General features: G+C 38.7%; 2 protein-coding genes across 4 annotated transcripts in view; one reads left to right on the forward strand and one right to left on the reverse strand.

Annotated features, from left to right (window-relative positions):
* The window catches only part of LOC125899661 (general transcription factor IIF subunit 2-like), a 75359-nt gene extending 62801 nt beyond the window's left edge, over nt 1-12558 (forward strand). Inside the window, exons 5-8 of the mRNA XM_049594115.1 lie at nt 3928-4009; nt 5642-5741; nt 8047-8190; nt 10888-12558. Of these exons, the coding sequence (XP_049450072.1) occupies nt 3928-4009; nt 5642-5741; nt 8047-8190; nt 10888-11019 (458 nt within the window). The 3' untranslated portion in view covers nt 11020-12558. The remainder of the gene's footprint in view (nt 1-3927; nt 4010-5641; nt 5742-8046; nt 8191-10887) is intronic.
* Nucleotides 1-13117, reverse strand: part of LOC125899663 (translationally-controlled tumor protein homolog) — a 589762-nt gene that overhangs the window by 568351 nt on the left and 8294 nt on the right. The window lies entirely within an intron of this gene.

A 13117-nucleotide genomic window follows, 5' to 3' on the forward strand; every position in this document is an offset into this window, starting at 1 on the left:
TTACCGGACAGGATTTCACACCTGAGGTTCCTTAACTGTTATGGAAATTGTGAGAAAACGTTAAAATAAGTTTGACAGCCTCTCTCCCTCCTCCACAGGTCATCTGGACCTGTCAGTCTGTTCATTATCAATGCCTCACCGCCTGTTTGTTGACCTCTAGCGCTCCCTGTAGACTTCCTCTCTCTGTTTGCCCTTTTGGTGTCTCTCTCTCTCTCTCTGCTGGTATTGTTGACTGGTGGGTGTGAAATGTAGCGGCTTCTCAGACCTTTTATGTGTCCACATAAAAACAATGCCAAATCATACAACAATGCACAGTAGACCGAGCTGCTGCCAATATAACGCCAACGCTCACCAACTGGACTCATCATTTCCTGGACAGTCGATTCAAAATTTGCAAAGAAGAAGGAAAAAAAAAAAACACACAATGACAGTGGCTCTCAGTACTGATTGGAGAGGTGCAGAAGAGGCATCAAATAGTTTCAGAAAAAGGTTGTGGGTTGGACAGATGTATAATTGGATAAAGCAGCTTATGAAAGAACAGCTTGAAAAATTGATGCAACAAATGAAAAGAACATGTTCAAGGTAAACCAGAAATAGCTAAAATGTCAACATTGAGAGGAGTTGTGAATGGATTATGACAGGTAGTGGTGGAGGAAGTACTTATATCATTCACTTTAGTAGAACTATCAATACCACAGTGTAAAAATACTGTTTAAAATAAAAGCCTGGCATTTTAGGTCCTACTTAAGTTAAAGCACATAAGTATTATCAGCTAAATGCACCTAAAGTGTCAAATTTTTATTCTTCTGATTGTTGTATTCTGTATATTATTGATATTATTATATATGACATTATTAGGTGTGTAAGCAGCATTTCACTGTTGTAGTTTTAACTACTTGTTTAGTCGCAAGATTAGTCCAGTGGTTCTCAACTTGAGGGGTCCTGATGGGGTAGAAAAGAACTTTCTCTGTCTCTTTGGTAGAACTGCTAATAACACAAAGAGTCACAACCAGACACTTTTTGTGCAAGGTTAGAAGATTAAATAGTTCACAACCTCTGGTTAAATCCAGAACATGATGTATTTTATAAGCATTTCATGCATTGTTATGTCTCTGTGCCAGGGTCAGCTGGGGCCAGCGGCATGTTTTGGGGTTGTCCATCCCCCAGTTTGTATATCTGTCCCATTGTCTTGAACAAGATATCTGAAGAACGGAAGGGAATTTCCTCAAATTTGGCACAAACGTCCACTTTGACTCAAATCAACTGATTGGATTTTGGTGGTCACAGGTCGAGGTAACTGTGACCTTATGTCCGTCCCATTGTTGTGAACATGATATTTTAGAAACACCTGAAGGGAGTATCATTACACTTGGCACAAACGTCCACTTGGACTCAACGATAAACTGATTATAATTTGGTGGGCAAAGGTAACTGTGACCTCACAAAACACATTTTTGGCCACAACAAATTTCTGTGCAAAGTATGACAAAATTTTGCACAAATATCTAATTAAATAAGGTGATGAAGTGATGTCATTTCATATCCAAAATGTCATAGGTCAACTTCACTGTGACATCACAATGTTCTGCCAAAAACACGGTCATTATTCAGTGTCATGACTCCGGAACAGAAGGGGTGACACTAATTCTGTTTAAGCTGTTAAATAAAATGTAGTGGAACAGAAGTGTAAAATAGCATGAAATGGAAATACTGAAGTACCTCAATGCTGTTCTATGACACTTACTTTCCACTGACTGACTAGACCAAATGCAATCAAACTTTATAGCACACAAAATGCAGCACAAAGTGCTTCACAAAATAAAAACATACAACAAAATACTACATACATATTGAAAACCTGCCCCTCCCTCCCCCACATATAAACACACACACACACACACACACACACACACACACACACACACAGTCAATGTAGTAACATGGCCACATGGCACTGAGGAACCAGGAGAGGAAAGAAACACTTATGTGGAGCTCATCCACACTGAGAGGTGTCACGACCTATGGCCACAGGTAATAAGGCAATATGATCAGATAAAACAAGTATGAGATAAAATAATGATAAAATGCCTGAAAATTTAAGGATTTAGAAAAAATTAAAGATTAAAAATAATAATAATTGATAAATAAATGTAAAAAAAATTAAGATGTAGAGATTTAATTATAATAAAATGCATAACGATTTAAAAATAAATAATTTAAAAGCATTAGAGATTAAAATAACATAATAGAAGAATAAAAAGTAAAAGAAATCAGTTAAAAGCCAAATTAAAAAGGTGAGTCTTGAGCCTCCTTTTAAAAACATCAGCAGTCTCTGCAGCCCTGATGCTCTCTGGCAGGCTGTTCCATAAGTGAGGGCCATAATGGCTGAATACAGCCTCCCCATGGGGGAGACCAGAACTCGGTCTCCTAATTATCCAATTTTGCACAATTGTTAAAAATAGAAAACCAGACTTGATGACATGTGGTGCATGCTCAGCTCTTTGTAGGAGCATTACTGACAAAAATTACAGCTACTTCAGTATTTTTGAACCTGGATTGAGGCAGTTTCCTTCTTGCAGATTGTGCTGTGTCAGATTTGATGGGGAAAGCATTGGAAAACTGCATTCTTCATGTCTGAGCACAGCACAGATGAGCTCGCATTCAGGCTTTGGCTGCAAATCTGACACTGGTGACAGAGGTGTTGATTGCTGTGGTGCTGCGACTTGCATTGCACTATAGAAAGTAAAATAAATGACATAGGAAAATGTTTTTAATATGAATCCATTCTCAACAAAACTGACTATGATAAACTTTATTAATGTAGGATTTATTACAAGACTGCATTGTATGTAGTGATGTTCCTGATGAATTCGCTCTGCAACTGTTGCTAAGAAGAACAGAAAGAATTGGGGCTGCGACTAGTGGTTATTTTCCTTATCTATGAATTTGTAGATGTAGGTTGATATAGGATGTTTTCTATATTTCTTTTTCATTTTATGATTTAGAGGGTTGATATTTTCTGCTCAGAAATGGTACACAATATGAGACAACACCTGGAGGAGCGGATGTTTGTTGGTTGTGATAATGTGACAACCCCACAGTTTACCTGCTTGTTTAAACCCTCCCTCTTTGTACATAGAGCCTTTGCTGCTGTGAGTATTACCTCATGTTGAATGACACTCTGGTTCCTCCTCAGTGGCTCTTCATGACATTTTTGTAAACGGCCATGAAGTGCTGCAGAGAGGGCTGTCCCTCTGGCACTTTGTCCCATCTCTGTCAGGCTCCATTAGAGTGAGCGCTTGGTTCTTAGTCTCCTCCGTGGCCAAGTTTGGCTCAACATCCAGCACTACAGTCATGCCGATCTTCGATTCTATAGCTGTTTTTTTTTTATATCTTTCTCTGGACTTTAGTGAATGTGTGTTGTCCTTTAAAGCCGCGTTCATGTCATATTGGATGGATGGTAAAGGTGGGATAGATTCCTGTGCCATCAACCCAAAACTCATGATGGTTGTATGGTTACAGAGTTGGTCGTGTGAGGTTTAAAAATGCGACGCATGGACAATATAAAGGTATGTCCAAAGTAATTGTGTTTAATTACCATATTTGGTTTCCTTTTCAGGTACTCTCTGTATTGCTGAGTGCCAGTTTGGATTTATCTCAGCTTCTACAAAAATCTGGTGTCACTATCACAGTTAGAAACTGGTGATTATAGATAGCTGAATTTTGTAGCATGTATTTTCACTGTTGTTTGATGGGTGTTTTGCTCAATGTTTAAAGTATATATAAGCTATTTAAATAGGTTTTACACGAACAAAATGTGAAGTTTTACTAAAAAAAAGTTTGACTCTTTTTTCCAACAAACTCGGTGTGTCTCTGTGCATGTGTCTGAATCATGATTGAGCAGCTGAGTCACTGTCTTTGTTGTAGATGAAATCAGTCTGGAGGGGATGGTGGTGCACAGAGCTGAATGCAGCCCGGTCGTCAATGACAACTACATGAAGCTGAAGAAGTGAGTGAACTTTGAAATTGTTCAGCCACAAAATTTTGAAAAGACTGAATTACGTCAAAACAAAGGTGGTGAATTTGAATGTGTTTGTGCCTCGTGATTGCAGTGAGTTAGAATAATGGGATGCAGTAAAGAGAGGAATCATCTGTAAATGGAAATACAGCAAATGGATGTTACGGATAGTTTAAAACGAATATTCCATCACTCAGGCTTATGTCAGTCACTCAGATTGTCCAGTATTGTAAAGAAGCACAACACTGGATGATAACGTAACATGTGTGCAAAATATGTAAAAAAAATATACTAGCAAGTGTAATTTTCCCTCCTACCTACACCCCTCAAAAAACTCAATGATACACAGTGTGTAATATTCCAGTGTATATATTCATTCCATCGACGTTACAGTAAAGGATCGGGCCAACTATTTAAGGATTATTCATATTATTAGTGGAAAAATAACCACAGAAATGTCAGGGCAGCATTTGTTCTCTCTTTTTTTCACCCCTGCACAAAATCTGTTCAAGTGTTGTGAATTAATTCTAACAGGAGTAGAGAAGTTTGACGCTTTGACCAGGGCATTGCTGCAACTGTTAATTTGTGTACACTAAACACTCGAGTCCACTCTGCCTTTTTAAATGGTCTCTGTCTCCTCTTCATTGGAATCTGTTATTCCAGCTAGTTAGTGCATGGTATTGCTATAGCAACTGCATCACCGTGGCAGATGCACTGCTACAATACAACTCAAGGCAAGCCCACAACACAGTTTGCTTAAGTGTGTGAGACCGCTTATGTGTCAGACATAGAATCAGCGAGACACATAACAGGAAAGCACTTACATGACTGACGTGCAAAGACGTGCCCCTCCTGACCCCCACTAACACTTTACCGTCATCTGCCGTCAGAAGACAGATAGCTGGCCGGTATTCTTCTTAGAAGTGTCAGGATGGTACTGCAGTGTACTGTAGAGTACATTCTGAACTGTCCAGTTGTATTTCATCTCTGACTCGACGAGGAAAGTCTTTTCACTTTTCACTCCAGCTCTGTAATCTCCCATTTTGGGTGGCAGCTGACAAATGTCCCTTCATCATGGCAAGCTACGGGATATCCAGGACATTATGTTGTCATGGCAGCGTGTGTGTGGACACAATTCGAGAACAGTTTTATAACAGACTTGACCACACGTTCTTAGTGTAGATAAAATGATTATATTTAGCATTTGCCACATAAATATTCATATTGGAGAGGAAAATCAAAAACATCTGAATGCTCACTGATTGTTTTTATACCTGATATATTTCTTTTGTATGCAGCTGATATGTTACGAGTTTTAAATATATCAGCATATGGAGTATGAAATATGACTCATCTACAAAGAAATGAGAGATATGAAGAAAATAAGTAGATAGAAATAGTGTCTTATGCATCAGCATAAGCATTTGTTTAATGGCCGGCTGAGTCAAGATGAACAATAAATAAATAAATAGAAAGCAGAGCAGCTGCCACTGCTTATTTGGATAGTTTTACCTCAAGGTGCTGACAGTTGTCTCCGTGCCAACAGGCACAACTGTCAGCAGAGATCAAGTTATATCACAGGAAACACAAAGCAAACTTTCTCTCTCTTTGTGTGCGTGTCAGGCTGCAGATAAGAGAGTCTACCAAGCCTCAGCGTTTGTCACAGCAGCTGGAGAGAGCCGTCACTACCGTCTTCAAGCCTGTGGCCAACCATGACTTCAATGTGAGAACTAATCACGGCAAGAATTGTGTGTGTGTGTGTGTGCGTGCGTGCGTGTGTGCGTGCGTGCGTGCGTGCGTGCGTGCGTGTGACCAGTTTGACTTTAACAAATGGGTCATACCATGTTTATAAGTGATGTAGTTATTAAATAATTTAAAGTAGAGAGTAAAAGCCAGTTGTTGCGGGGCTGACCTGCATATATCGCAAATAAAAAGTAATTTACAGGTCTCCTAAACTGTGTATTGTATATCACATGACCATCTGAATCAGCTACTGAATGTAAAATGTTGAGGGAACTGTAATTTTTCACCATATTTTTAATATCATGTGATCACATTTTTTCAATTGCCAGCTTTTTGAAAGGGGCAGTCCACCAATTTTACACATTAAGTTCAGTGTATGTATCACAGAGTAAGTCTTCAACCTGTGAAAACATATGTATGTATTATTTTAAAGCTGAAGCAGTCAGCTGATTAAACAATTAGCTAACTGATAAAAACATCAGTTGGCAACTACTTTTACAATCAATCTTTTGGGACATTTTTTTCTAAAAACAAAATTCCCTACAAATGTGAATAATTGCACTTTTTCTTAAATATCTATGTAAACCAAATATCTTTAAGTTTCGGACTACTGGTCGGACAAAAGAACACATTTAAAGACATCATTTTTAGTTGGGAAACTGTGATGGACATTTTTCATTGCTTTCTTACTTTTTACAGACCAAATAATGATTAAAAAAAACAGTCGTTAGTTGCAGGCCTATTAATATGTCTTGTGGCTCTGGAGGAGCTTTCTAAAGTCTGAGAGTATAACCCTGATGAAACTATTGGCATACAGTTTGAAAGACTTGTCAGGCAAGGAGGGTCTAACAAAAGATGCTAATGAATTATGGTAAATGTAGGATCCAGTCTTTGTAGGGCTTGACCTATAGTTGGGACTAAAAGTCACCATTTCCCTTTACTGCTTCAAATTTTCTTTTTTTCTGTCTTTTGTAAGTGCACCAATTTAAAGGACCAGTGTGTGGGATTAAGTGGCATCTAACAGTGAGGTTGCAGAACTGAAACTTCTCCCATGTGCTAAATGGCTGATGCGAAAGCCTGAAAACATGAAAAGGGCCCTATCAAGAGCCCCTGTTTGATTTGTCTGCTCTGGGCTACTGTAGAAACAACATGGCAGACACCATGGAAAAGGAGCTGCTATGTATGTAGAATATAAACAGCTCATTTTAAGGTAACAAAAACACAATTATCATTTTCAAGTGATTCTAAAGTAATGAAAACATAGTTATGAGTATTATTTACCATTTCTGCCAGTAGATGCCTCTAAATCCTACACACTGGAACTTTAATGAAAATGCATAACTAAATTACTGGAGTTACCCTTTAATGTCAAATATGCTCGGCACAATTTACTACAAGTACAAATAAAATATGATAACCAGGTTAAAAGAAGAATATATCAGTTAAGTTTAATGTAACACGCAGCTTTAATGAAGTGCAAATAAATATGAACTAAAAATGCAGATTATGATTTTTAAAAAAAGCAAAAACAAACTGGGACATAGACATGCAGTGTATTGACATGTATATTTAGGCTTTCATGGACCTTTTTTTCAGACTACATCAAAGTGTGACATCAGCATCAAACCCGAATGGTCAGATTAAAGGGAAACGTTGGTATTTTTCATCCTTAATCTTATTTTTCAGTATATAAGCCTCTAGGTGATTAGTGGAACAACAGATTTTGTTCCAGTGTTAAGCGAGACCACTGCAGCTAGCAGCTGCAAAACAGGTGAAATCTTTGGGGCAAGATCACAGTGTCAGTGTATGTCCACTGAATGTGTTTTTGCCAATGACAGACTCAGATACTAGTGTCTGATAACATTATGGACAGGACCCTACAAAGAAAAAAAAGACTTGGTATGATACAAGAACAAACAGACCACAAAAGGCGAAAGTTTAAAAAAACCTTTACTTCTCTGTAGGGTCCTTTCCATAATGTTGTCAGACACTTGCAGTGTAATAACAGTCTAAGCCTTTCAGTGGCAAAAACAAGCACTTTTAGCGGACGTACACTGATACTGTGAATATGCCCCGAGTGGTGACATTGCAGCCTGTTTCGTGGCTGCTGGCTGCAGCCCTTTCACTCAGCACTGGACCAGTTTTAAAAATTGTTCCTCCCATTAGTTAGACACAAAAACGTATGACAATAAGGTCCAACGTTTCCCTTTAACATTAGAAATATTACAAGTGTCACTATTATTACTGTCAGTATCAGTAGTCATAACATTCAGTCTGATCCTCAGGTGGAGCATGAGAAGAAGAAGAAGTCGGAGGGGAAGATGGTGAGGGCTGAGCGACAGGTCGTGTTGGACATGCTCTTCTCTGCCTTTGAGAAGCACCAGTATTACAACATTAAGGACCTGGTGGACATCACCAAACAACCTGTGGTGAGCAGCACAAACATGGACACACACATGCACACAAACACACGTAACAATATAGCTTGAAAAAACACCCCCCAAAAAAGACAATACACCTGCCCACTATCCACCTTGCTTTGTTAAATTTGAACAAATCGCCCACGGCATGACGTTCATGCCTGTTCACACTATCTTTTGTGGCTGAAATTTGGGCCAGCATGCGCGCACGCACACACACACACACACACGAACATGGGATGAATCGATACAGTGCAGTGGATCCGTTCCAGCTCGCAGAGAACAGCAACGTGTAGGTGCTGATGAGACCTTGAGGTCCTCCTCTCCCTCTGATTGCATCTGATTGCATAACCATCGGCTGAGTAGGAGTCAAACGCCGCAATACACTCCACACCATCATTTCTCTCCTAAAGCACTTGGCTAACACTCAAATTAACTGAACTAAAGTAACCGAAATGCCCATTATGAAAAGTCTTGAATCACATCACTGGTATTCATCAGGTGCCGTGGGCGCGTCTCTACAAGTTCAACAGAGACACCCAGTGGTCGTTGGAGAGTATGGTTTCTCACACAGCACCACTGAATGGTGTTTCACAGCTACTGCTCGGTATTATACATTAGGTTTGTGTTGGCTTTATATCTGGTCATCAAACTGAACAGTACTGTCAGTACAGAAATGAGAGGTCTAAGCAGGTTTAAATGAGAGACAAGCAGAGTTACAGGGAAACCACCTTTTATTGTAAAAGTAGGCATGTTATTGAGTCTCGTACTTCCATTCAGACTATATATAAAGCTACAGCCAACACCTTATGGTTTAGTCTTGCACAAAGGCTGGAAACAGGCAGAAAACGATCGCCTTAGCCCATACATAATGTAGCATTTAACCCATTTATTACGCTGTAGTGTTTGAATGGATTAAACCACCAAATGTAATGAGTTAGTGAGTGAGCTTTAGAGGTGCTGGTAGGTGAATTTTGTTACCTTTACAGAGCAGTGATGGAAGAAATATTCAGAACTTTTACTTCTATGAAAGTAGCAAGACAAGTGCCTCATTCAAACATTTACTCAAGTAAAAGTACAGCAGTTGTAGCATCAAAATATTTAAGGTACCAAAAGCAAAATCATTCATTATGCCAAATGGCCCATTCCAGAATAATATTATCATATAATTATTATTGCTGTATTAATATGTAGACATCACTTTAATGTTACCGCTAATAAAAGTGGAGGTATTTAACCACTTTATAGACAACGATATATCATAATTTATCTGTTGCTTATTTACTGTGTTATTCTTAATTAAAGTGTAGCGTAATGTACAACTCTAATTCCAAAAAAAGTTTGGAGAATGAGTAAAGTGTCAATAAAAACAGATTGTGATTTGCAAATCTGATTTGACCTATATTCAATTGAATACAGTACAAAGACGGGATATTTAATGTACAGACTGATAAACTTTGTACAGACATGTTTTGGAGCAACATATGCTGCCATTCAGACGACATCTTTTTCAGGGATGTCGCTGCTTATTCCAGCAACACAGTGAGACACATTCTGCATGTGTGGCTTCATAGTAGAAGAGTGCAGGTACAGTCTGCAGCCTGCCTGCAGTCCAGACCTGTTTCCCATTGAAAATATGGCAGTGGAGGCCTCTGACTGTTGAGCAACGTTAGTCATATATCAAGCAAGGAAGGGAAAGCATTTCAACTTAAAAACTTCCAACAATTAGTGTCCTCAGTTCCCAAACGCTTATTGAGTGTTGTTTGGGTGATGTAACACAGAGGTAAACATGCTCCTGTTCCAACGTTTCGGAACCTGTTTCAGGCACGCAAGTTGTGTATTTACCAAAAACAAATAAAAATGAACTAAGTTTATCAGTATGAACATTAAATATCTTGTCTTTGTACTGTATTGAATTGAATAAACACGCATTCTCTTGTTATCTACATTTTACACAGTGTCCCAACTTTTGGGGATTTAGGATTGTACTATATGTATCTCTGGAATGTAGTGAGGTAGAAGTGTATCATAAAATGGAAATACTCAAAGTAAAATGATTTAAAAATTGTACAGAACTGGAGTAAATGTACTTTCAACTACTGGAACTGGGCTAAGCTGGGCGTTTCCCCATTTTCCATTCTGCATGTTTAAGTTGGCTAACTGGCTGCTGGCTGTAAATAACACTACGTATTTACTGCACAAATGTGGGTGTTACCGCTTTCCCACTATGACAACAGTTCCTTTAAGGCAATAGCATGAAATTTTGGCTAAATTTGTAGCTTTGAATAAACACTGGGAACCAGTGGAAAGTGCAAGCCGAACTCTGTAAAAAGTTGATTTGTCATTTTATTGAGGGATTTTATGTCAGCATATATCTTTGCTCTAGCCTCATATTTCAGAGACAGGTGAGTGGTATCAATCCTCTCATCTTTCTCTCTGCCAGATAGCAAAACTGTCAAACTATTCCTCAGCTTGTACACCAAAGACACAGGCTGTGTTTGGTATTTAGCATCACATTGGACCATTATAGAGCAATAAATGTAAGAACTCTTGACTTTTCTTTAGCCAAGGACAGATATATTGTTATTTCTGTCATGTTGGATACAAGTTATACACGCATGTGCAACACATCTGTCTAAATCAATACAACCTCATGTCAAATATGAGATAAAGGTCACAGTCTGTTGATTTCAACCTTTTCCCCAGACCTACCTGAAAGAAATCATGAGAGAAATCGGGACGTACAACAGCAAGGGGGTTCACAAAAGCACCTGGGAGCTGAAGCCAGAGTACCGACATTACCAGTCTGCTGAGGAAGAGGAGATGCAGACGGCCTAGTTCCAGCGTCTCATCTCACAGGGAAGAACAGAGATACAACTGTCAGGTCTTTCAGTGACATCCTAAATATAGATGTCAAAAAGGAAATCTTGTTTATGGGATATGTAGGCATTATGTTATCTTTTTGAGTTCATAATTTTTATGTTAACATTATTATTGGGTGGAATCGTCTGCTATGCAGCAGCTAGTACAGCACTGTAAAGGTCTAGTGTGTAGGATTCAGGGGGATACATCGGCAGAAATGAAATATAATATAATCAGTATATTTTCTTTAGTGTACAGTCACCTGAAAATAAGAATAAAAAAAATAAGAATAAAAAATAATCTCAGTATCTCAGTTTGACATGTTGAGTTGACTGACATGACATGACTTAATTTGTATGGGAAACCGTGATGTGACTATCACTGAAATCTGCACACTGGCCCATTTACTACAAATCACACATACTGTTTTACGATTCTACACCGTACCACATGCAGCCATTTCTTTGCCTGCATGTTTTAAGCTTGTTTGATTTAGACCAAACTTTTCTGTCATGTCGTTCATTTAGACGCACAAGGCTCTCCTGCCACACTGACATTCAACTTAAGCAAGATAGCTTTCATCATATTTTAGTTTTTGATGTTTCTCTTTGATGATGAGCATTAGCAGTTAACCTTTTGTTTCCTGTCAAAAATCTATTTGGAACTTAACATGTTTAACTTAATGAATAGGTCTTGCAGACCTTGATAGCCATGCTCCCAACAGAGCACTTACCCCTCCCCAAACTGTGGATGTTCCAGTCAGATAGACCTTTTTTACACAAGGCGTGTCATAGGAAGAACTGGTTAGACTGTTCCAGCAGTTATTGCAACACACTACTGTATTTAAATATGTTAGTAGTCACACCTTTTGTGTGTGACAAGTCAGAACATCTGCTGTGAAGAGGCTCCGTTCAACTTCAGTTTCACTCCAGATTTTCCTCTGTGTGCATCCCAGTTTGGAATCAAAGAAGAAAATTATGAACATGTTCTACACAGCAAGGTGAATTTCAACAGCTGCAGTGAATCAGAGAAAATGAAGATTAAGGAGCAAACTAACTGGAAACCCATCTCACCTTTCTAGCAGTGTTACTATAGCAACTGCGGACAGCCTTAAACTATACTTACAATAAATCTCACAGGGCAGAAATCTGCTGCTGCTCTGTCTTTTAAGGTTAAAGCATGTTAAATGTGTGACCACACCCTAACCACTTATGTGGCAAGGCCAAAATGCCAAACTCCTGAGGGTGAGATCGGAAGATCAACATTTTGATTTAACCATGAATTAACAGTTAGACACAGAAATACACGTCCTACACGACCTCTTCATGCTTCCTTGTTGAAGAACTTTCAATCATGGGATTAAACAACTGAAAAGATTTGGTATAATTAGCTACACATCTTTCTCTATACGGTTATTTTTAAAAACTCCTCAGTCAATGGATTAAACTGTGGATCACTTGTCATTGCTTTGACACAAGTACTGCTGTATATCTAATACTGTCTATACATTTATGAGTAATGTGTAATGAATTCATACAACTTTTGCTGAGGTGACATAAGGAAAATAAAGCTGACTGAGGCATATTGCACCATATCTGATTCTTATTGGTTCATGCATATACACAGAGTATATATATGTGTGTGTGTGTATATATTTTAAATGCAAATATTTTAAATGAAATTACTGTCCCCTCGTAAAAGTTATCTCACTGTGCTCTTTGGTAATATGTATAATTTAAAGGGATAGTTGTTTTTGGGGTTTATCCATAGTCAGTGTGTTACCGACAGTAGATGGTGATCAGAACGCCCCCAGTTTAAAGAGGTAGGCAGTTGTACTGCAACAGAAACTAAGCAATGCACTGCTGTGGACAGGGACAGCAGAAAATTAGCCACCTGGAAAAATCACTTAACTGCATTACATTTCCATCAGACCTCCCTTTCTAACGGGGAGCTTAAGCCGTTACATAGCTCTCTTCAAACCCACCAGACTCCTTCGACAAAACCAGTAAATGTACCTCACCAAAATAACACAGTAACACAAACCGATCGAGGCAGCGGTAGGCCCGGGAGATAA

Source organism: Epinephelus fuscoguttatus, linkage group LG13 (assembly GCF_011397635.1).
Source record: "Epinephelus fuscoguttatus linkage group LG13, E.fuscoguttatus.final_Chr_v1".
Taxonomy (NCBI): Eukaryota; Metazoa; Chordata; class Actinopteri; order Perciformes; family Serranidae; genus Epinephelus; species Epinephelus fuscoguttatus.